The 23,498-nt window shown below is 54.7% G+C and overlaps 1 protein-coding gene across 1 annotated transcript in view; it reads right to left on the bottom strand.

Moving 5' to 3' along the window:
• Positions 1-17: 17 nt before the first annotated feature.
• Positions 18-23,498, bottom strand: part of Carm1 (coactivator associated arginine methyltransferase 1) — a 38,645-nt gene continuing 15,164 nt past the window's right edge. Inside the window, 16 exon segments of the mRNA XM_042693580.1 lie at positions 18-241; positions 377-445; positions 589-666; positions 758-848; positions 850-871; positions 1,109-1,198; positions 1,278-1,415; positions 1,770-1,859; positions 2,090-2,175; positions 6,212-6,293; positions 6,410-6,500; positions 8,007-8,184; positions 8,601-8,711; positions 12,814-12,918; positions 13,745-13,851; positions 16,580-16,705. Of these exon segments, the coding sequence (XP_042549514.1) occupies positions 102-241; positions 377-445; positions 589-666; positions 758-848; positions 850-871; positions 1,109-1,198; positions 1,278-1,415; positions 1,770-1,859; positions 2,090-2,175; positions 6,212-6,293; positions 6,410-6,500; positions 8,007-8,184; positions 8,601-8,711; positions 12,814-12,918; positions 13,745-13,851; positions 16,580-16,705 (1,604 nt within the window). The 3' untranslated portion in view covers positions 18-101.

Genomic DNA, 23,498 nt, shown 5'->3' with positions numbered 1-23,498 from the left:
CGGTGTGTAGAAAAAGAGTCCGAGTCCCCATGGCACGGAGGGCGTGGCCGGCGTCGCCCGGGCGTCATTTGGTTTCCTGGTGCGGCCAGCGCGCGGCGCGCCTAGCTCCCGTAGTGCATGGTGTTGGTCGGGATGGACATGGGCGACGCCATGGAGATGGCCGGGCCGCCCATGGTGAACTGGCTGTTGATGGCGTAGTGGGCGCTGGCGCCGCCGCCGCCGCCCTGGGCGCCCGAGGAGCCTGTGGGGCAGGCCGCGGGCACTGAGGGGCGCTGCGCCCCCCGCGCCGGCCCGGCCCCCCGCAGCGAGCGCGCGCGCAGGCCAGGCGGCAGCCCCCCGCCCGCCGCCGCCGCCGCCGGCCCCGCCAGCCCGTTACCTTGGACGATGCCCGTGCTCATTATGGAGCCCATCCGGGAGTGCGTGTGATTCACGATCCCCGTGTTGGCTGCACGGCGACAGGGGAGCGGGGACGAGGGGGCGGCAGAGAGGGAGGGGGAGAGGGGATCGGCGTCACCCCCGCCCGCCCGCCCTCCCGCGACAGAGCGAGGCAGACAGCGCGCGCCCGGCCCCCGCCCGGCCCCCACTCACCTAAAGGAATCAGGTTGTTGTGGCCCACGCCGGAGCCGCCGGCGATAACACTGCTCAGGTCGTAGGCGGCCGGCATGCCTGCGCGGGGGCGGGGCGGTCAGGGGCGGAGCTTCCGCGAGGGGCGGGGCTTCCGCGAGGGGCGGGGCGCGGGGGCGGGGCGGGGACTCACCGGCCACGGCCATCCCACTGCTGAGGTTGTAGGTGCTGCCTGTGTTCCACATGCTCTCCGAGGGGGACGTGTAGTGAGAGCCGGGCGGGGGGCGACGGCGTGGTGCCCGTGTACCTGTGCGGGCACGGGTGGGCACGGGTGGGCAAGGGCGCGGGGCAGGGCTGGGGGGATGGGGCGGGGCATGGATAATGGGCGGGGCCAGCTGGAGGGGTGGGGCATTGGTAATGGGCGGGGCGAGGAGGAAGGGCGGGGCCAGCTGGGAGGGGCGGGGCATGGATAATGGGCGGGGCGAGGAGGAAGGGCGGGGCCGAGCGGCTGGGGCGCCGCAGCCCAGGGCAGGGCCCCTCCTACCTGAAGAAGGGGTTCTTCAGATCCAGAAGGTTACTGGACTTGGAGCCCGTCTGGTCCACCTGGGCCACAATACTGATGTCGTAGCTCTGTCTGTGGGGGCAGGAGGTGGTGTGAGGTGGTGTGGGCGGAATGGACCCCCACCCCACCCCACCCCCGCGGCAGGGCGCACCTTTTGTTGGCAATAAGCAGACATGTCCCTGAGAGCGTGTCCCCGGCCTTGGCGAACAGCGGTGACTGGAAGAGACACCGGACCTGGTACCAGTGGGTCAGGGGCTCCGTGGGGGCCGTGGACAGCCACACGGTCATTCTGTCAGGTACAAACAGGCACATGCTTGCCACCATCCTGCTTGCCTTGAGCTCGCCCCAGATTCCTGCCCCTAGGCAGGCCCAGGCACACACAGGGGCTCACACATGTACCCACGGGGTCCCGGGGCGCCCGTGTGACCAGACGACAGGGCCAGGAAAGAGGGGTATTCAGAATGGGGTAAGGATCCCCACACACACAATGGATCTTTTGCCTGAAAACACTGGCTATTGCATGGGACTCAGGAAGCTGAGGAATGGCACCCCAATGTCCCAGCCCCCACAGCTGGGTTTGGGGTGTCACAGCTGCAGGGAGCCCCGAGGGGCAAGGACAACACGGTCTGCTCTGCGCACTCACATGGAGCCGATGAAAGCAACGTCAAACCAGAAGGCCAGGCCGTGGACCAGCCCTGAGTGCAGCATGTGGAACTTGAATGGGATTTCTATCCTGCAAGGCAAAGGCAGAGGTTTGCCAGGGAGGCCAAACAGGATGCTGGGAGAGGAGAGGCCAGGGGCCCCCTACCCCACCCTGCCCTGGAACAGCAGTATAGCCATGGGTCAGCGCTGGCCCTGACCTTCAGCAGAACCAAGCCCAGGGGTACGGGGCGGGGCCTGCTGGTACCTGGGAGGAGGGGGCGGAGCCTGCTGGTACCCATCCAGGGGCAGGGCCTGCTGTACCTGTGCAAATCTCCTTCTTTGGCTTCTAAGAAGTTCACTGTATACTTGACAGATTTGGCCATCAGGATCCGGATGTCAAAGGTATCCTGGGAGAGACAGAGGTATGATCTGGCTTTTGTCACTGGGGCCAGAAAGAGGAGAGGCCTGATTCTTCTTAGCCTGGTCATGGCCTCGGCTGCACCATCTGCCTAAATGACTCAACCAGATTGCCTTTCTCACACTTGCGAAGGGAGGTCTTGCTGATTCAAGGCAGGGACAGCAACCAAGGGTCAACTCTCAAAATGACAAGTGCTCAGTGGGACGTGGCCAGTACAAGTTAGACATGGTGGCCTGCGCCCATCATCCCAGGTACTAGGGAGGCGTAAATAGGAGGATCGTGGTTCTAGACCAACCAGGGAAAAGTTAAGGAGAGCAGATTAAAGCAGGACTAGGGATTTAGCTCGAGTTCTGGGTGTTATTATTATTTTTTGGGGGGGGTCCAGTCATGGGGCCTGAACTCTGGGCCTGGGCACTGTCCCTCAGGTCTTCAGCTCAAGGCTAGCGCTCTACCACTTGAGCCACAGCACCACTTCCGGCTTTTTTTTTTTTTTTGCTTATGTGGTGCTGAGGAATCGAACCCAGGGCCTCAGGCATGCAAGGCAAGCGCTCTACCAGAGCCACCTTCCCAGCCCCTTGAGTTCTGGGTGTTTAACCTATAGGTGCATACCCATGCCTAATTACTCCACTAATGATGCTGGAAACCATCTAAAGTGAGAGAGCTCTTCTATAAACCACTGTGTGTGCCTAAGAATGAAGAGGCTCTTTATGGGGGGGGGGAGGAATGCAGGATTTTCAAGAGAAATCAGTAAGCAACTTAGCAACAACAGCAAGCTGAGACAGGGGTGCAGAGAGATTTTCTGCTGAGACTGAAGCTCCTGCCAGGAAGTAGACGAGCTGCACAGAATGCAAAGGAAAAGTAATCAAGTGCTGAGCGCAGCCAGGGCTTTGGAGGCCAAGTCCTACTGAGAAGCAGAATACATGGAGGGGGGCCCTTTGCTGTCCTGCATTTTTTTCCTCAGAGAGGGAACAGAACGAGTCGTCTTGGTTCGGCAGCCTCCCTGAAATATGGGGAATATGGAGGGGAAGAAGGGCTCAGGGTTAACAAAGAAGCTAGGAGTATACAAGCCAAAAAAGTAAAGGGAAGTTTGGTGGAGACGTTGTGTGGTGTGGAGGGCCGGGGCCGAGGTTGAGAACCCACGCAGGAAGCCGCTCCTGAGAGAAAAAGTTCAGCATGGTAGGACCTGGGGAAAGCTTAGACAAGGCTCCCTGAGAACTTCCAGAACTCTCCAGAATACTAAGGGCTAAACCAAAGCTGGAAGGCCAAAACTTTGCGCCTTTGGCTGAGGCAAAGCAAAAGAGTAATCCAGCTATCTTTTACTAACACAAACATGAAAGAGATCTACACACTGAAAATACAGTTATTTTCACTTAAATTTGGTTGTTTGTGGTGTATGCCAGTGTTGGGACTTGAAGTCAGGGCCTTGAGCCCCTGGCTCACCTTTTCACCTCAAGGTTGGCTCTCTACCACTTGAGCCACAGCTCCATTTCAGCTTTTCGCTGGTTAACTAAGACTACTCGGACTTGCCCAAGTAGGACAACCTTGATCCTCAAAACCTGGCCCCCAGAGTAGCTAGGATGACAGATGTGAGCCATCAACACCTCAGTTTGGAGTCCTCAAACCTCAGCCTCCCATGAATTTGAGATCACTAGTTTGGGGTCATGCAGAGTTATGGATTGAAAAGTCTTGTGAATATTTCTGCCCAGACAGAAATCCTTCTGCAATCCTCCTGTTTTCAGCCTCCTATATTTACTTATTTATTTGATACTAGTGACTGAACTCAGACACTCACATATGTTGGCTAAGCCCTAACCACTTGAGACTTGCCCCCAAGCCCACTTGCTTAGTAGTTTGTTTTTGCCAGTCCTGGGTCTTGAACTCAGGGCATAGGTGCTGTCCCAGAGCCTCTTGTGCTTAAGGCTAGTTCTCTACCACTTGAACCCTAGTGCCACTTCCAGCTTTTTCTGAATAGTTTATTGTACCTAAGCTGGCTTTGAACCACAATCCTCAGATCTCAGCCTCCTTAGTAGCTAGCATTACAGGCATGAGTCAGCAGCGCCTGGCCCCTAGTTTGTTTTTGAGCTAGGGTCTCACAATAGCTTTGAACTGGCCTAGGACAGTGATCCCTTTTCCTTATCCCAAATAAATGGGATTAGAGGTATACACTGCCATACCTGGCTTTTTAAAGATTCTTTAGTGTCTTTTTTTCCCCCTGGTACTGGGGACCTGAACCCAGGGCTTCACACTTGTTAAGCAAATACTCTACCACTTGAACTGTTTCTAGCCGCTTTGTGCACTGGCTGCGTTTCAGGTAGGCCCTCACTTTACGCCCAGGTTGGCCAGGGCTGTAACCTTCCTACTTGTACTTCCTTGAGTTACAGGGGACAAAGAGTGTGTGCGACTGGTCACGGGGTAGAGATGGAATCTCATGAACTCTCCTGCCCAGGCTGGCCTTGAAGTGTGATCCACCAATCTCTGCCTCCCAAGTGGCTAGAACAGGCTGGAGACACTATGCCAGGGCTTCCTGGGTTTCGTTTTTCTTTAAAGCGGCTATCAAGAAGAACACATATAAACAAAAGCTCTTTAGGAACCTGAGACCAAAATGGGTGTGCAACCCTGTGCTACAGGGAAATTGGGAAATTGCCAGCCAAACATGGGTAAAGACTGTTGCCAAATCTTCAAATATTCTTTGTAGGGTTGTGGTTTATTTTGTTGTTCGTTGTTGTTGTTGTTTGGGGGGGGGGGGGGGGGAGTCAGTCATAGGCCTTTTAGAGCCAGGGTGATGTCCCTGAAGTTTTGTGCTCAGGTTTTTGTTTTTGTTTTTTTGGGGGTGTCCAGTCGTGGGGTCTGAACTGTGGGCCTGGGCACTGCCCCTCAGCTCTTCAGCTCAAAGTGAGAGCAGTACCACTTGAGCCACAGCGTCACTTTCGGCTTTTTTCTTTTTGCTCATGTGGTGCTGAGGAATTGAACCTAGGGCCTCTGGCATACAAGGCAAGCGCTCTACCACTGAGCCACCTTCCCAGCCACAACTGAGATTTTTAACTCAGGACCTCACACATAAACTCTGGCTTTCTTGGCCAGCAGGAATCTACTCCTTGAGTATGGTTATTCTGGAGATGTAAAGTTGTGGCTTTTTCTGCCTGAACTGGCTACATGTGACTAGTAAGATCTCAGCCTCTTCATGAGTATCTATGATTACACATGAGTTACTGTACTCAACAATCTTAAAAAGACCCTTGGTTCCATTTCCAACAAACAAAAAACATAAAAAAAAAAAAAAGGAAAAAAAAAAGTTGAAGTTGTATTCTGGTTGCTCACGCCTGTAATCCTAGCTACTAAGGAGGCTGAGATCTGAGGATCCCAGTTCCAGGCCAGACTGGGCAAGAAAGTCCATAAGACTCTTAGGTCTGGGCTTGGGAAGGTGGCTCAGTGGTAGAGCGCTTGCCCTGCATGCATGAGGCCCTGGGTTCCATTCCTCAGAACCACATAAGCAAAAAAAAAAAAAAAAAAAAACAGCTGGAAGTGGCGCTGTGGCTCAAGTGGTAGAGTGCTAGACTTGAGCTGAAGAGCTGAGGGATAGCACCCAGGCCCAGAGTTCAGGCCCCATGACTGGACCCAAAAAAAAAAAAAAATTATAAGTGAAATTAAGAATTAGCAGCCAGCCGGGGACGAGTGGCTTATGCCTATAACCCTAGCTACTCAGGAGGCTGAGATCTGGGGATCAAGGTTCAAAGCCAGCCTGAGCAGGAAAGGCCATGAGACTCATCTCCAATAAACCACTCAGAAAAACCAGAAGTGGTGCTGTGGCTCAAGTGGTGGAGTGCTCACCTTGAGCTGAAGAGCTGAGGACAGCGCCCAGGCCCAGAGTTCAAGCCCCGTGACAGACAAAAAAAAAGAAAGAAAGAAAAAAGAAAAGAAAATTCACTCAGTGAGTGAAATCAAATCAGCTCCCAAGGGTCACTTCACCCACCAACAGTGGCACGCGTGGTGGTGTCCACAGGGAGGGAGAGGGAGTGGATACTCACCACCACAGGCTGCCGGAAATACTCATCCACAGCAGCACCTCGAAGGGCCGACAGATCGACTCCGTGGAAAGATGGCTGGTACCTGCGGGGAGCCCCACCCCCAGGCCCGCAAGGTCACCAGCAGCAAAGGGTGGCAGGGTGAGTAACCCCGCTTCCTCCCCCAGCTGGCCCTTGTCCAGCCCACCAAGGCGCACTCACCAGAAGTTGGCCTTGGTGAACTGCTCCATGTAGAGCTGTTCATCGGTGAAGGGTGCCAGGTGGACGTCGCCGATGGTGGGGAACATGTTTCCTGGGAGCAGGGGGCACGTCAGGAATGGAGCCCAGGGCCTCATGCATGCAAGGCAAGCACTCTACCACTGAGCCACCTTCCCAGCACAACTCTTTGGGTTTTTGAGTCCTGGGTCAATGTAGCCATTCCAAAAACATAATGGAGTTAGGGAGTGATGGCTCACACCTGTCATCCTAGCTACTAAGGAGAGGTTGAGATCTGAAGATCGAAGTTCCAGGCCAGGCCTGGGCAGGAAAATCCATGAGATTCTTTAACTCCCATGGACCACCCAAAACAAAGCCAGATAGGGAGCTGTGGCTCAAGTGACAGAGCACCAGCCTTGAGGAAAAAAGCTCAAGGATATTGCCCAGGCCCTGAGTTCAAGCCCCAGGACCCCCATACACACATAGTCTCCCTCTCCTTTTCTTTTCTTTTTTTTTGGGGGGGGGGTCCGGTCATGGGGCCTGAACTCTGGGCCTGGGCGCTGTCCCTCAGCTCTTCAGCCCAAGGCTAGCACTCTACCACTTGAGCCACAGCGCCACTTCCGGCTTTTTTCTTATGTGGTGTTGAGGAATCGAACCCAGGGCCTCGAGCATGCAAGGCAAGCGCTCTACCACTGAGCCACCTTCCCAGCCCTCCCTCTCCTTTTCTGGAAGGGATCTGTCATAAGCTTGAACTCTGGGCCTGGGCGCTGTCCCTCAGCTCTTCAGCTCAAAGCAAGCACTCTACCACTTGAGCCACAGCGCCACTTCCGGTGTTCTGATGGCTCATTGGAGATGAATCTCTCAGACTTTCCTACCTAGGCTGGCTTTGAACCTCCATCCTCAGACCTCAGCCTCTTGAGTAGCTGGGATGACAGGCGTGAACCACTGGTACCCAGCTACACATACATTTTTTTTTGGGGGGGGGGATCCGGTCATGGGGCCTGGGCGCTGTCCCTCAGCTCTTCAGCTCAAGGCTAGCACTCTACCACTTGAGCCACAGCGCCACTTCCAGCTTTTTTTTTTTTTATTTTTTCTGCTTATGTGGTGCTGAGGAATCGAACCCAGGGCTCATGTATGCGAGGCAAGCACTCTACCACTGAGCCACCTTCCCAGTCCCCTACACATACATTTTAATGAGTAAAATCAGTCCATCAAACGGACCAAGTCCTGGCTTTCATCTCCACATTGTACACACAGTGGCCCCTGATTTCTGGGGCAGCGGCTGCCCTCAGCAGAGACCCCAGGTCCCGTGGTCCACCACCAGCCGAGGGGCAGGATGGGAGCAGCAGAGTCCTCCTCGAGCAGAGGAAGCAGAGGATGCAGGGCACTCAGGCTGGCTGGGGTCCAGCTGCCCCCCCACCAGCACGGCGGCCACGTGGTCGCCCTTCCCGGGCAAAGAGTGGCAGGGCCTTGTCTGACATGCAGCAGCACCAGGCAAAGCAGCAGAGACCACATTTGCCTCCCATGTGTTCCTCCCAGCATTCCTTCTCTGCAAGGCCGGGGTGGCGCCAAGGCCGGGGTGGGGCGGGGCCTGGGCACTCACCACTGGGCTTCAGGTACTTCTTGGCATGGAGGTAGCTCTCGAGCATGCGCTCATTGAAGAGCATGTAGCCCATGGGCTCCGAGATGATCACGTCCACCTGCTCGGGCAGTGACACCTCCTCCACCTTGCCGGGAATGACCACGATGCGGTCTGTCAGGTTGTTGCTCTTCACCAGCACCTGTGGACGGGGTGGGCTGCGGGATCACAGGGTGCCTCGGCCATAGACACCCTAATATCAGTGTGGGGGGTGGATGGAGAGACTTTGAGGGCCCCTGGGGTGGCAGGAGCCCGCTAGGGGTAGAGACTGGGACGTCAACTTTGCCCATGGGGGCCAAAGCTGGCCCAGGACTCCGGTGTGGGGGAGCCTGTCCCCCACACAGTTGCCCATAGAACAAGGGGCACATAGGTCCAAGACGCAGCACAGCACACCAGGGCCTGCCACACAACAAGGGATGGAGTCTCTACAGGACAAAGACTGGGAACCACTCCATGGCCACTGGCCTTAGAAACAGAGGACAGGGACCTGCTCACGTAGAGGTCACAGATGAAGGACAAAAGGAGGAGGTGGGGGATGGGACCCGGGGCGACACTGACCTCAGCATGTTGGGCCATGGTACTGGCCTCCACTGCATAGATTTTCCTGGCTCCAGCTTGGGCAGCGAAAAAGGAGAGAATCCCAGAGCCACAGCCAACATCTAGAACAATCTGAGGAAATGACACATGTGTGCTAGAACGATGCGCGTGACTCTCACCTGATCACGACACCCAGCACCTGTGCAGAATGCCACGGTGCACCACCTCATGACAGCCAGCCAGCACGTGTCAGAATGCTCAGTCGCCACCAAAAGCCCCGTGCTGACGGCTCACGCCTGTCATCCTAGATACTGGGGAGGGGGTGATATCTGAGGATCAAGGTTTGAAGCCAGGCTGGGCAAGGAGGTCTGTGAGGCTCTTATCTCCAGTGGGGGGGGGGGGGGCGGGGGGAGGGGCGGGACACCACACTGTGGAGAAGTAGAGCTGTGGCTCAAAATAGATAAGGGATGCATGCACGCACATGCACACACGTGCACACACACACAGCATAATGAAACCCATTTAATACTGTTAGAGAATGGGGAGGAGAGGAGGCACACTGTGTGCACGTGTGCACATATCACAGGGAAAGCCTCCAATTGCATGTACAAGGCCCTGCTTCCATCTCCAGCCCGAGGCCTCACATGCGGCGACTGGGGTGGGGGGCTGGGCACCCTGGATCGCTTGTGATATTTGAGCTGTAGATTGTGGTTTTTCTCCATGGTTCCAGGGCCCCCACCATCCCCCAAGCCACATGAAAGAGAATTCCTCCTCTCCAAGGTGGGCCAGAGGAACCTTAAGCTACCAAGAAATTCCAGGGGGAGGAGGGGTGCCCTGCCACCCTCTGTTCTGGAGGGGCAGGGCTCCCCGGAGGGGCGGGGCTCCCCAGAACAGGAGGAGAATCTGCAGAGGCAGGCCTCGCTGGCTTCCCCACACCGTCTCTCCACATTAGAGTCATAACATAGCCCATAAACAGCCAAAAAGATGTCAGGGGCTGGTGGCTCACACCTGTAATCCTAGCTGCTCAAGAGGCTCAGTTCTGAGGGTCATGGTTTGAAGCCAGCCCGGGCCATAAAGTCTGTGAGACTCATCACCAATAAACCACCAAAAAGCCAGAAATGGAGCTGTGGCTCAAGTGACAGAGGCGCATCCTTGTGTGAAAAAGCTAAGGGTGCGGGCAGGACCCTAAGTTCAAGCTCTAGTACCAGCGCATGCATGCACGCATACAAGCATACACACACGAACACAAATCCAAGCAAGCCCTGTTGTTCACAATTATAATCTTAGAAATCCAGGAGGCAGAGATCATGAGGATCTAAGTTCAAGGCAAACCTGGGCAAAGAGTTAATGAGTTCCTATCTCAACCGGAAAAAAAAAAAAGAAAAGTGAACCCATTAATAAGTGCCTATCATAAGCAGCTACTTAGGAGACATTGGAAGCTAGGGTCCAAGCCAAGCAGACAAAAAGCCACACCTGATTCAAAAAATAATGAATGCAAAAAGGGCTGGAAACAGTTAAGATAGCAAAATACCTGCATGGCTTATGGAAGGCCATGAATTCAACTCCACCAAATTAAAAGAAAAATTCAAGCTGTGTGCCGATGGCTCACGCCTGTAATCCTAGAAACTCAGGAGGCTGAGATCTGAGGATTATGATTCAAAGCCAGCCCAGGCAGGAAAGTTGGGGAGACTCTATTTTTTTTTTTTTCCGTCAGTCATGGGTCTTGAAATCTGGGCCTGGGCGCTGTCACTCAGCTCTTCAGCTCAAGGCGAGCGCTCTACCACTTGAGCTACAGCACCACTTCCAGTTTTCTAATGGTTTTTGGAGATAGAGTCTCACAGTCTTTCCTGCCCGGGCTTGCTTTGAACCGCAATCCTCAGATCTCAGCCTCCTGAGTAGCTAGGATTACATTCGTGAGCCACCGGCGCCCGGCTAGGGAGACTCTTATTTCCAATAAACCACCATAAAACTGGAAGTGGCGCTGTGGCTCAAGTGGTAGAGCACTTGCCTTGAGCTGAAGAGCTGAGAGACAGCGCCCAGGCCCAGAGTTCAAGACCCACAACTGACAAAAAGAAAAAAAAAAAAAAAGGTGAGTGACAGATGAGGCCCTAAATTCAAGCCCTAGTACATACATACACAAAACAAAAATTGTTTTAATTCCTGCATAAAGCTTACGTAACTAATTCACTGAAGTATGGAAGCAGTCTCGTGATTATGTTTCCCTACTCTTAACTATGTGAAAATAAGTCTCCAAAAGAGCCAAGGACACCCCAAGAACAAGGTAAAAGTTAAAGTGCTTTTTTTTTCTTCTTAATTTTATGCAAGTCCTGGTGCTTGAACTCAGGGCCTGGCCGCTGTATCTAAGCTTTTGTACTCAAATCTCACACTCTACCATTTGTACTAATAGTGCCACTTCCAGCTTTCCATTTGGTGATGACTTGGAGAACTGAGTCTCACAGACTTTCTTTTATTTTTTTGGTCAGTCATGGGACCTGAACTCTGGGCCTAGTGCTGTCCCTCAGCTCTTCAGCTCAAGGCGAGCGCTCTACCACTTGAGCCACAGCGCCACTTCCAACTTTTTTCTGCTTATGTGGTGCTGAGGAATGGAACCCAGGGCCTCATGCATGCAAGACTGAGCCACCTTCCCAGCCTCTCACAGACTTTCTTGCCCAGTGTGGCTGTGAACCGTGATCCCCAGATCTCAAACTCCTGAGCTATGATAACAGGTGTGAGTCACTGGCCCTCAGCTAATGCACTTAATTTAAGTGACAACTTTACATGTGTGGCAAGGGCGAGTATCTAGCAGAAGTGGGGGGTGTTATGGACGAGCTGAATCCAGCATCCAGAGTTCAATACTGATCAACACCAGAACATTCGTGGTTGTCCTCCAGGGTGGTTTCAGGCTGGGGATGTGGCTTAGTGGTAGTGCTTACTCAGCATACATGAGGCCCTGGGGTTTGATTCCTTGGTACCACATAAACAACAAATTAAAAATAAATGAAATTTTTAAAAAAGTGGGAGGGCAGAGTCCTGGGAACCACAGGCCTGTGAACCCAAAGGGTGTACTGTATGTACAACAATATTTGTCACAATCACAGCTTATAGAGCTGAGGAGGAAAACATGCTCAGTTTTGTTGAAAAACTGTAAGCCAAGTGCCAGTGGCTCATGCCTATAATCCTAGCTACTCAGGAGACTGAGTAGTCAGCCCAGACAGGAAAGTCCATGAGACCCTTACCTCCAGTGAACCACCAAAATTGCTGAAAGTGAACTGTGGCTCAAGTGGTAGAGCACTAGCCATGAACAAAAAAAACTCAGGAATAAATATCCACGAACTCTCCCCCATTTCTACCAATAGTTGGGTACAAGGAGGTGCACCTCTTACCCCAGCTACAAAGAAGGCTGAGACTGAACAAAAATCAAGTCCCTATCTCAAAAATAACCAGAGCAGCCAGGCACTTCAAGTTCACGCGTGTAGTCCTAGCCACGCAGGGAGCTGAAAGACCGGGTGGGGGGATGACTAGAGTTTGAGGTGGGCCCAGGAAGAAGAGTGTCAGAGCCTCCATCTCTAAATGGACAGGCATAAAGCCTGGCTGGAGGCATGGTTCAAGTGGTAGAGCACCCACTGTGAGCAGGAAAGCCAAGGGAGAGAGAAGGAAAGCGCACAGCTGTTGCAGAGCGCTTCACTAATAACAAGTCCTTAGAGTGGAACTCTAGTACTGCCCAGAACAAAAGAGTAAGGAGAAGAAAGGAAGGAGGAAGGAGAGGGAAAGTGTGGGGAGGTGGACACAGATCCTGAGCAATGGCTGGTCCACAGGAGCGCAGGGCTTGGCCTGGGTCTCCAGCGCTGGCAGCCCCCTCGGGTCAGGCATGCTGGCTTGGCGCCCTGGGGCCCAGTGGGCGGGGCGTCGCGAGGCCATGGGCGGGGCACCGTGGGGCCCAGTGGGCGGGGCGGGGCGAGGCCATGGGCAGGGCGCCGTGGGGCCCAGTGGGCGGGGCGTCGCGGGGGTGGGGCGTCGCGGGGGCGGGGCGCCGTGGGGCCCAGTGGGCGGGGTGTCGCGAGGCCATGGGCGGGGCGCCGTGGGGCCCAGTGGGCGGGGCGTCGCGAGGCCATGGGCGGGGCACCGTGGGGCCCAGTGGGCGGGGCGTCGCGAGGCCGGGGGCGGGGCGTCGCGGGGGCGGGGCGCCGTGGGGCCCAGTGGGCGGGGCGTCGCGAGCGCAGGGCCTGCACCTCACCTTGTCTTTGAAATCCGTGTGGTTCTGCAAGATGGCGCGCTGGTAGGTGCCGGTCCGCACGTAGTCCTGCATCATGTTCTGCTGCTGGGACAGGTAGCCATAGAACTGGAACAGAGACACAGCGATGGCACAGGGCACGCGGCGGGGCTGGCTCGGGTACAACCTCCCTCAGGAGGCCCGGAGCCCGCTGGCATCTGATGGCTGCTCGCGGAGGAGGAGCTGGGGGCCCCCGAAGGCGGCCGAGGGCACGCTGCCACCGTCACGGCGCCGAAGGACACAGGGAGACGCTGCCTGGACGAGGAGGCCACCCGCAGGATGGCAAGATCGGCCATCGGTGGGGTGATGGCGTCTGGGGCCACCTGCCCCATCACGGGGCCCCAAAGAAGAAGAGGAACAAGATGGAACAGAACCCCAGAGCTCAGAGCGCCAGGCAGGCAGGTGAGGTGCGGTGTCTCTCTGTAAAACAACAGGCGATCGGGAGGCAGCGAGGCACCTGGGCAGGGCCACAGGCTTTGGCATCAGGCAGACCTGGGCTTCCCATCTTGGCTCTGTTGCATAAGAGCTGTGTGACTTGGACCAAGTCACTTAACCTCTCTGAGCCTCAGTTTTCTCATCTGTAAAATGGGGACAATAACAGCACTTACCTCCTCGCGTTGTTGGGAGGGGCCGAGCGCTTCCGGGGCATGTAAGAGCGCTCAGGCCGGGCCTGGCACACACAGTGCGGGTTCAGGACATGGCTACGGCTGTGGCCTGGGGACCTGAGCTTCCCCCGCACTCAGATCCTTCCAGCAACCCTCTCCACGCTTCACAGATGAGCAAACTGAGGCCTGGCAGGCGGAGGGCACCTGCCCGAGGCTATGCAGCTAAGTATGGGACAGAGCAGCCAGGGCAGGCACCGGGCGTGGGGGCCCAGGGTGGGCACCCCACCTACCTGGAAGTACTGGACAGCCGAGGACTCTTCAGTCCGCTCGCTGAACACTGAGCGCTCCAGCGTGTGCCCACGGCACGTCTTCAGAATGTTATAGAAGGAGCAGAAGTCTGCAAGGGGGGGGGGGGGGGCGGTCACCACCCAGGCGCCTGGCACTGTGGGGTGGGAGGGCATCTGGAGGGGACGGGGCCTTCTGTCTAACTGGAACCCCAGTGACCGAGTGACTTCTTGTCTCCCGGAACTGCTCAGATTTGAGGAAGGTGGCAGACAAAATGTGCGCTTGCGTGGAACGGTGCCATCCGGTGGGGGCAGGCCTGGGCACCCCAAAAAACCAGCGTGGCAGAGCTACCAAGAGCTTGGGCTTGGGATCTGAGTGTTAACTCTCACCAACTAACCCAGATGCCAACGGTGGGGCCTGCACACAGGGAAGACACCCCAACATTTCACAGGGCGGGTACAGCTCAGGTACCCAGAGAAGTACGCCTGCCTGCTCAGGAGGCCATGTTATGTGGACCCCTAAAATGAAGTGACGGACACAAAGAATTCTCTTTCTCTCTCCGGCAGCACAAGGGTTTGTTTGAGCTTGGTTTGGCAGACCAGGGTCTCTCTTTGCCTTTTGTGTTTTTAATCTGGTGGGGCTCAAACTTGCTCTCTCTCGTTCTATGGCTGAAGCTCTATCACCTAAGCCACGCCTCGAACCCATTCTTTATTTTCAAATAGGGTCTCGTGCTTTTGCCAAGGCCAGCCTCCAGTCAAAATTGTTCCACTTTCACGTTCTTTGTCTTTTTTTTTTTTTTTTGTCGGTCGTGGGGTCTGAACTCTGGGCCTGGGCACTGTCCCTCAGCTCTTCAGCTCAGGGCGAGTGCTCTACCAGTTGAGCCACAGCGCCACTTCCAGCTTTTTCTGCTTATGTGGTGCTGAGGAATCGAACCCAGGGCCTCATGCCTGCAAGGCAAGTACTGTACCACTGAGCCACCTTCCCAGCCCATCTACTTTCACTTTCTGAGTAACTGGGATTACAGGCATATACCACCATGCCTGGCTAAAAGCATCACTTGGAAGAAGTTTTTGAGCTGGGTACCAGTGGCTCACACCTGTAATCCTAGCTACTCATGAGACTGAGTTCTGAGGATCACAGTTCAAAGCCAGCCCAGGCAAGAACAGTCCATGAGACTCTTACCTCCAGTGAACCACCAGAAAACCAGAAGTGGTGCTGTGGCTCAAGTGGTAGAGTGCTAGCCTTGAGCTGAAGAGCTGAGGGACAGCGCCCAGGCCCAGAGTTCAGGCCCCACTACCGACAACAACAACAACAACAAAAAAGTTTTTTAGGGGCTGGGAAGTTGGCTCAGTGGTAGAGCGCTTGCCTTGCATGCCTGAGGCCCTGGGTTCGATTCTCAGCACCACATAAGCAAAAAGCCAGAAGTGGCGCTGTGGCTCAAGTGGTAGAGCGCTAGCCTTGAGCTGAAGAGCTGAGGGACAGTGCCCAAGCCCAGAGTTCAGGCCCCACGACGGGACCCCAAAAAAAAAAAAAAAAAGTTTTTTAGATACAGGTTGAAGCCTGGTGTGGTACCACAAGCCTGTAATCTCAGCACTCCAGAAGCTGAGGTAGAATGTGGAAGTTCAAGGCCAGCTTAGACCCTGTCTCAAAAACAAACAAAAAAAACACTGAAAGAACATTATTAAAATATAAGATCATAAAAAATAACAAAGCCAGGCGCTGGTGGCTCACGCCTGTAATCCTAGCTACTCAGGAGGCTGAGATCAGAGGATCGAGATTCAAAGCCAGCCCGGGCAGGAAAGACAGACTCCTATCAAACAGACTCCTATCAGACACCAGCAAACCGGAAGTGGCGCTGTAGCTCAAGTGGTAGAGCGCTTGCCTTTAGCTGAAGAGCTGAGGGACAGCGCCCAGGCCCAGAGGTCAAGCCCCATGACGAACCAAAAAAACAATACAACAAATAAACCCAGAGAGGGGTGGGCTGGGCTGTGGCTCCAGATAAAGCAACAGGTCACTCTGGTGATCTTTCCCACCCACACCTTAACAGGCTGGGAGGGAGGGCACAGAGTGATTGGTAATTTTTTTTTGGGGGGGGGGTCCGGTTGTGGGGCCTGAACTCTGGGCCTGGGCGCTGTCCCTCAGCTCTTCAGCTCAAGGCGAGCGTTCTACCACTTGAGCCACAGCGCCACTTCCGGCTTTTTCTGCTTATGTGGTGCTGAGGAATCGAACCCAGGGCCTCATGCATGCAAGGCAAGCGCTCTACCACTAAGCCACCTTCCCAGCCCTGGTAATGTGTTTTTAATGAGGCCAATGGGGTGGGGTGGGGGGGCTGTTTGTAACTTGGTTCTATTTGATAGCTAGGCTGGTCTCTGCCTCCTAGAGTGCTGGGATTACAGGTGTGCTCCACCACACGGTGCTAGCCACCAATCTCTGATGATCCTTATTCCCAATACACCTGTCAGTTCTGGACCTCAAATCCTCCTTAACTGGTTTTGTTTTTGCTGGTTAGGGGACTTGAACTCAGGGACTGGGCGCTGTCCCTGAGCATTTTTGCTCAATGTAAGCGCTCTACCACTTGAGCCACAGTGCCACTTGCCATTTTCTGGTGGTTCATTGGAGATCAGAGTCTCACAGACTTCCCTGCCCGGGCTGGCTTTGCACCGCGATCCTCAGATCTCAGCCTCCTGAGTAGCTAGGGTGACAGGCGCGAGCCACCGGCGCCCCGCCAACCCTTTGAAAGACATGTTGTTGTTGCTGTTCTTCGGGAAACAGACGCCTCATGACAGAGCCCAGGCTGGTCTGGACCCGTCGATGGCGCCCCCACTCGGCGAGGTACCTACCACTGGGCGTGGCAAACTGGATGAGGACGCTGTTGCAGCCCAGGGTGACGATGAAGGACTGGCGGCCCACGCGGCTGCACTCCGTCTCGCGGGACACTGAGCACTTGAACACACACACATCTTCATCTGTGGGACAGAGCACCCGAGGGCGTCAGCGGCAGCATCCCGGTGGCTGGCTGAACCCACTTTACCCCGCCGTACCCCCGATTCTCCAGGGGATCCCCCAGGCCCACCCTGGGTCCCTCGGGGCCAGTAAGGGAGGAGGAGGACGGGGCTGCTGGGTGATGCTGAATGAGGGAAGTTCTAAACAAGGTGAACCTCCTCTCAGGCTCCAGCACCCAGGAAGCACCACCGTCCTCCCCACCCCCATCTCCATTTCCGGTCACTGCAACTGTAGCCAAAGGATGAACTCCCAACAGTCTGGCCCTGCCACACCACAGGGAGACAGCTCGAGTCTCTGCGTACTATACCACTACTGCTAGTGTTATTATTACTGTTGTCATTATTATTGTTTACTGCTGGTATCACTATCCAGGTTTGAATTCAGGGTCTTGAGCTAGCTGGGCTAGTGCTCTACCACTTGAGCAGAGCCTTCAGCCTGGCTTTTTGCTGGTTCTTTTCAAGATCAGAGTCTCAAGGACATTTCTGCCTCAGCTGGCCTCAAACTATGATCCTCTGATTCTCGGTCTCCTGAATGGCTAGGATTACAGGCATGAGACATCTTGATCCTGGTACTTTCAGAAGAGCTCAAGAGACAACAAATAGCAGGACACAGCACAGTCCTAGAAGCAGCGAGCACACTTGGCCTGTGGCCTGATAGAAAAGATCTTTAAAGCCGGGCACTGGTGGCTCACGCCTGTAATCCTAGCTACTCAGGAGGCTGAGATCTGAGGATCGCGGTTCAAAACCAGCCCAGGCAGGAGAGACCGTGAGACTCTTATCTCCAATAAACCACCAGAAAACCAGAAGTGGCACTGTAGCTCAAGTGGTCTTAGAGCGCTCGCCTTGAGCTGAAGAGCTGAGGGACAGCGCCCAGGCCCAGAGTTCAAGCCCCACGACTGACAAAAAAAAAAAAAAAAAAAGAAAAGATCTTTAAAAGACAGGCCAGGAGCCAGGCACTGGTGGCTCATGCCTGTCATCCTATTTACTCAGGAGACTGAGATCTGAGGATCATGGTTCAAAGCCAGCCCGGGCAAGAAAGTCCACGAGACTCTCTTTTGTTTTTTTTTTTTGTTGGTCGTGGGGCTTGAACTCTGGGCCTGGGCGCTGTCCCTCAGCTCTTCAGCTCAAGGCTAGCACTCTACCACTTGAGCTATAGCGCCACTTCTGGTTTTCTGGTGGTTTATTGAAGATAAGTGTTTCACGGACTTTCCTGCCCAGGCTGGCTTTGATCCTCAGATCTCAGCCTTCTGAGTAGCTAGGATTACAGGCATGAGCCATCGGAGCTGGGCGCCCAGCTCCGTGAGACTCTTATCTCCAATAAACCAGTAGAAAACCGGAAGTAGCACTGTGGCTCAAGTGGTAGAGTGCTAGCCTTGATCTGAAGAGCTCAGGGACAGCGCCTAGGTCCAGAGTTCAAGCCCCACAACTGACCAAAATAAATAAATATAAATAAATAAATAAAAGCCAGGCCAGGTGCTGCAATCTGAACTACAGGAGGCTGAGATCTGAGGATCAAGTCTAAAGCCAGCCCAGGCAGGAAAGGCCTAGAGATTCTTCTCTCCAGTTAACCACACAGAAGCTGGAAATGGAGCTGTGGCTCCAGTAGTAGAGCACCAGTCTTGAGCACAAAAGCTCAGGGACAGAATCTAGGGCTCCAAGTTCAAGTCCCATAACTGGCACCCAAAAGTTTATAAATAGAATAATGGTCTGGGAATGTGGGTTTAGTGGTAGAGTGCTCGCCACCTAGCATACATGAAGCCCTGTGTTTGATTCCTCAGTACCACATATACAGAAAACTGGTGCTGTGGCTCAAATGGTAGAACTAGGGACAGTGCCCAGGCCCTGAGTACAAGCCCCAGGACTAGCGGGGGGAGGGGGGGGGGGAGTTTTCAAATACAACAAGAAAAATCTCATTAAATTGTTCTAAGAAGGTAGATCACATTATATGCTTGTATAGAAATATCCCAACTCATGTAAGCCAGTGAAATGATCACAAAAGCAACTTAAGTTTCCAATCCCTCTCCATCGCCAAAATGATCAGGAAATAGAACAGAGTTGGAGGAGTCACGCTTCCCAATCGGAAAATGTACTGCAAAGGAATGAAACTGTAGTTCTGGCAAAAGAACAAACAGATCTGTGGGATAGAATCAAGAGTCCAGAAATAAACCTTCCTATTTAGGGTCAATTGATTTGACAAGGATGCCAAGAACACTGCATAGAGAAAGAACAAGTCTCCTCAACAAAGGACAATTAGAGACCTAGATAGCTATACCTGGAAAATGAAAAAAGTAGCGCGCTGCTTCACACCATAGCAAACCAGGGCTAAACATGGTTAAAGAACTAAACACCAAAGCCGGGCGCTGGTGGCTCACGCCTGTAATCCTAGCTACTCAGGAGGCTGAGATCTGAGGATCGCGGTTCAAAGCCAGCCCGGGCAGGAGTAGACCGTTGAGACTCCTATCTTCAATAAGCCACCAGAAAACCGGAAGTGGCGCTGTAGCTCAAGTGGTAGAGCACTCGCCTTGAGCTGAAGAGCTGAGGGACAGCGCCCAGGCCCAGAGTTCAAGCCCCACAACCGACAAAAAAAACAAAAAGAACTAAACACCAGAGCCAAAGCTATCAACTCTCAGTAGTCAAAACAGGGGGCTAAAGCTTTTGAGCCTTTGAATTAAGCAATGGATTCCCAGCTGTGAGATCAAAAGCAGCGGCAATGAAAGACAAAAGCATACACTGCACTTGGTCAAAATCACAGGACGAGAAGGACCACTTCCAAAGTAGCAAGAAGCTGGGCACTGGTGGCTCACGCCTGTCGTCCCAGCTACTCAGGAGGGCTGAGATCTGAGGATCATGGTTCAAAGCCAGCCTGGGCAGAAATGTCTATGAGACTCTTATCTCTAAAGAACCATCCGAAAACCATAAGTGGTGCCATAGCTCAAAATGGCAGAATATCCCTTGAGCACAAAGAGGCTCAGGGACAGCGCCCAGACCCTGCATTCAAGTCCCATAGCCAGCAACAGAAACAACAAAAAACATGGGCAAGATGGCCAAGAAAAGCCCCCCCTCATCATTTCTGTGCCAATACTGGGGCTTGAACTCAGAGCATCATAATCTCCCTTGGCTTTACAGCTCAGGGCTGGTGCTGAGCTACAATTCCAACCGGCATTTTCCTGGCTAATTTGGAGATGGAAATCTCACACACCAAAGGGCTTCAAACCTGGATCCTCCGGTCTCAGCCTCCTGAGTAGCTAGGATGACAGGCGGGAGCCACCAGCACCAGAGTAAGAAAGAAAGAAAAAACAAGGACACACTCTGGAGGCCTGTGCTTTTAACTACTGACAGGAAGCATCAGGACACCTGTGGCAACCTAGACGAAAGTCAGAAACATCTAGAGCAGAGAAAGGCAGACACAAAAAGGTCACGCGGTGAATGAGTTTCCTTCTCGGGCCGGCTGGGAGGAGAAGGCGGCATGGCACAGGGGCTGAGCCGAGCTGGCGGCCAGGGGCAGCGGGAGGCGGCACGAGGGGCGGGGCTCGGGGGTGTGGGGTTTCCGTCCAGCCTGATGACAAGGTTTTGGAGCTAGAGAAAGGTCATGGTTGCACAACACCGTGAATGGGCTACGAGCCCCAGAATTTCACACTTGAGATGATCTGCTTGAGGGTAGGTGCCTACAGACACCCACCAGCCCTTGGGTACCTGCCCCAAGAGCTTTGGGGGGTTGGGGTACACATGGAGGCAGGGCCAGATTTCCTCCCCTCCCCCCCCCCCCCCCCCCCCCCCGGCCAATGGTGCCCGTGTCCACACCCCTCCTAGGCCAGGAGATAAAAAGTGATCTGGCCACAGACAGCAGAGGCCTGTTTACAAGCCGGGCAGCCTGGCAACCCAGCTGGTTGCCCTGGGTGCCCCTCTGCAGCCTGACGCCAGGCTTGGGCTGAAGGGCCGGGTTAAAGGCACCCCCCCCCCCCCCCCCGCTCTGCTTCCAAGGCCCTGTGAGAGCCACCAGGAACTAATGAAGGCATGATGAGGAAAGTGGGGTGCAGGAGACAGGACGAGGAGAGTCCACAAAGGGCCAGAGGCTATGAGGGTCCAGCCAGGGAATGACAGGGACTGAGCAGCATGGCGACACTAAGGCTAAGAGGAGGCCCACTGCCTGCCTGCCCGCCTGCCATCCCGGCTGGGGACAACGGCATGAAAACCAGGCGCCTCCAAAGGTAGCAGCTGCTCAACTACCCACACCCCCACATCACAAGCACCCAGGGCCAGCCACGGGCCAGGCCTTGACCTCCCCCCATCCCCCCCTCGGGCCCCTCTATTCTCTTCACCAAAGCTTGCACAAGTTAAGGGTCTCTTTCAAAGTCACCCAGCAAGAGGGGGGCTGGAGTACTGGCTCCAAGGTCACCCCTCCGAACTAGTGCACCCCAGGATTTCTCTGTGATCCTACAGCAGGCTTTGGCCAACTTTCTCTGCAAAGGACCAGGCAGTAACTATTTTCAGCTTTGCTGAGTGCAGCTCAGTAGGAAACAGCTTGTCTAGATCGTACAAGCCCCTGGGTTCCATTCTTGGCACAGAGGGGAGGGCCAGGTGACAGTGACTCACACCAGCAATCCCAGCTAGTAAGGAGGCTGTGATCTGAGGACCCAAGTTCAAAGCCAGCTCGGGCAGGCAAACCCATGACACTTATCTTCCATTAGCCACTAAAAAGTCAGAAGTGGAGCTGGGACTTAAGTGGTAGAGTGCTAGCCTTAAGAAAAATGGCCTTCCCGACAGTATAACCCCTGCTTTCACTGTATTTGATGTTGGTATAATTTGTGGAGGGGAAGGGAAAAACAAATCGTTTAAATAGGGATCAGGTGGACCCATTGCAACAATGAGATGTACAAGTCGTTATGTTGAAAACGAACTTTACAACTTTGGTGGGGGGGGGGGGAGAGGGGGAATGAGGATTGGGGGGGTGGGGGGAGGCTGGGAAGGGATGAGAAGGGGAAACAAAGGAGGAGGCTACATGCTTGATAAGAAATGTACTCATTATCTTGCCCAAGTAATTGTAACCCCTCTGGTACAGTATTTTCACAATAAAAAGAAAAATGGCTTAAGGACAGCATCTAGGCCCTGAGTTCAAGCTCCAGGAGCAACACAAACGAAAAAACAGAAGGGGGGTGAGGGAAGAACCCTGTAAAAAAATACATACATTTTTGCCTTTATGGGCAAGATTAAAGCTACTATGACGGCTCCATTCTGCTTTGCATCAGGCAAGTAAATGAGTGGTGTGTGTGCCAATAAAACTTTATTTACAAACCCAGGCAGGGGGCCAGGTCTAGCCTACAAGGATAGTGGTGTACAGAGGTAGAAGTACAGGTACAGGGCTGGGACAAAGCCTCTTCTCCACCCACCTGCTCACCATGGAGACAACTCCCCATCCTGGAGGAGTGAGTGGATGGCCAAGAAACAAAGATGCCCGGGTGAGGGCCTCACGGGGACTCTAGGTACCTGGCTGCCCCAGGCTGGGCAGGAGACCAGAGCCAACCCTGAGGTAAGAGGAAGGAGCCAGAGAGGGCAGGAGATGGCCGGCCAGGCCAGGGCCAGCGGGCTGGTGAGGGGAGCGGCGGGAGAAGCCATTCACAAGCCCTGGACAGCGTGTCCAGCCCAGCGGCCCTGGCCTCTGCCCCTCCTTCCTCGGACAGGTCCCCCCTGCCCTGCCGCCTGAACCCCACTGCACTATGGCTCCTATTCACGCAGGCCTCACTGGGCAGAGCAGACACAGCCAGGGATGGCTAGTGCTCATGGCTGTTGGCCTAAATTTAGTGGGGTCCCCACCACAGAGGAGGTGGGGGGGGCGTGGGAGTCCAGGGGCACAGGCCCAAGTGCTGGCCGGGGAAGCCCAGTCCCCTAAGGAGGTAAAGTTTCCTCCAACACACCAACACACACACACACACACACACTCCCTAGAACTTTCCATCCCTGAGCAGGATTGGAAGAACTGGGGGGATAGAAGGAACTGAACCCCACTCTCCCTGCTACCAAATGGAGGAATAATTAATAATGGTCATCTCCCCAGCCGGGGGGGGGGGGGGGGGAGGGAGAGGCGGAGACAGTGGGGAATGGAGAACCCTGACCCCAAATATCACATCTTGTATTAAGTCACCGGCTCCCCTTCTCCATGATCAGATGAGAGCGAGGTGAAAAGGGGGGGGAGCGGGTGCCCCCACCCCACCGCTGCAGGCTTGGGAAATCCAGGGTGTGTTCCCAAAGCCATAGCTGCAGCCCAATGGGCCCAGCTTCCCCTTGGGGTACCCAAGACAGGCCCGTGGGTGAAGAGGTTGGGCCTCTGTGTCCCCAACTGTCCAGCAGCAATCCCCCCATGCCCCAGCATCCTAGAACTTGGTTAAGTCAAGAGCCACCCATGGGTTCGGGTCTCCACCAGCAGCAGTGTACCCCTACCCCCCCACACACACCTCAGGAGCCCCAGCTATGAAGGACACACAAAGAGAATTCCACGCTGGCAGGAAGTGTGTTGGAAGACAAGTCCACCCCGGAAGCCCGGCCTCCACCACGCGCTGCAACCCAAGGCTTGCCAGGCCCATGGAGGGTGAACCCCACGCCTCTCCCCACAGGCACATCAAAGGTGGGCGCTGTTCTCCGGGGGCAACCAACCCCAGGTCCCCTGACAGGGCTAGCCCAACGGTGTGTATGGCTCGTGCCCGTGTCACGTGACCCTAACACCTCACATCCCAAGGCAGCCCCAGGACGAACAGAGTGGGGT

This window comes from Dipodomys spectabilis, unplaced genomic scaffold (assembly GCF_019054845.1).
Source record: "Dipodomys spectabilis isolate Male_0828 unplaced genomic scaffold, ASM1905484v1 ptg000173l, whole genome shotgun sequence".
NCBI lineage: Eukaryota > Metazoa > Chordata > Mammalia > Rodentia > Heteromyidae > Dipodomys > Dipodomys spectabilis.
This window is presented reverse-complemented; position numbering and strand designations above follow the sequence as displayed.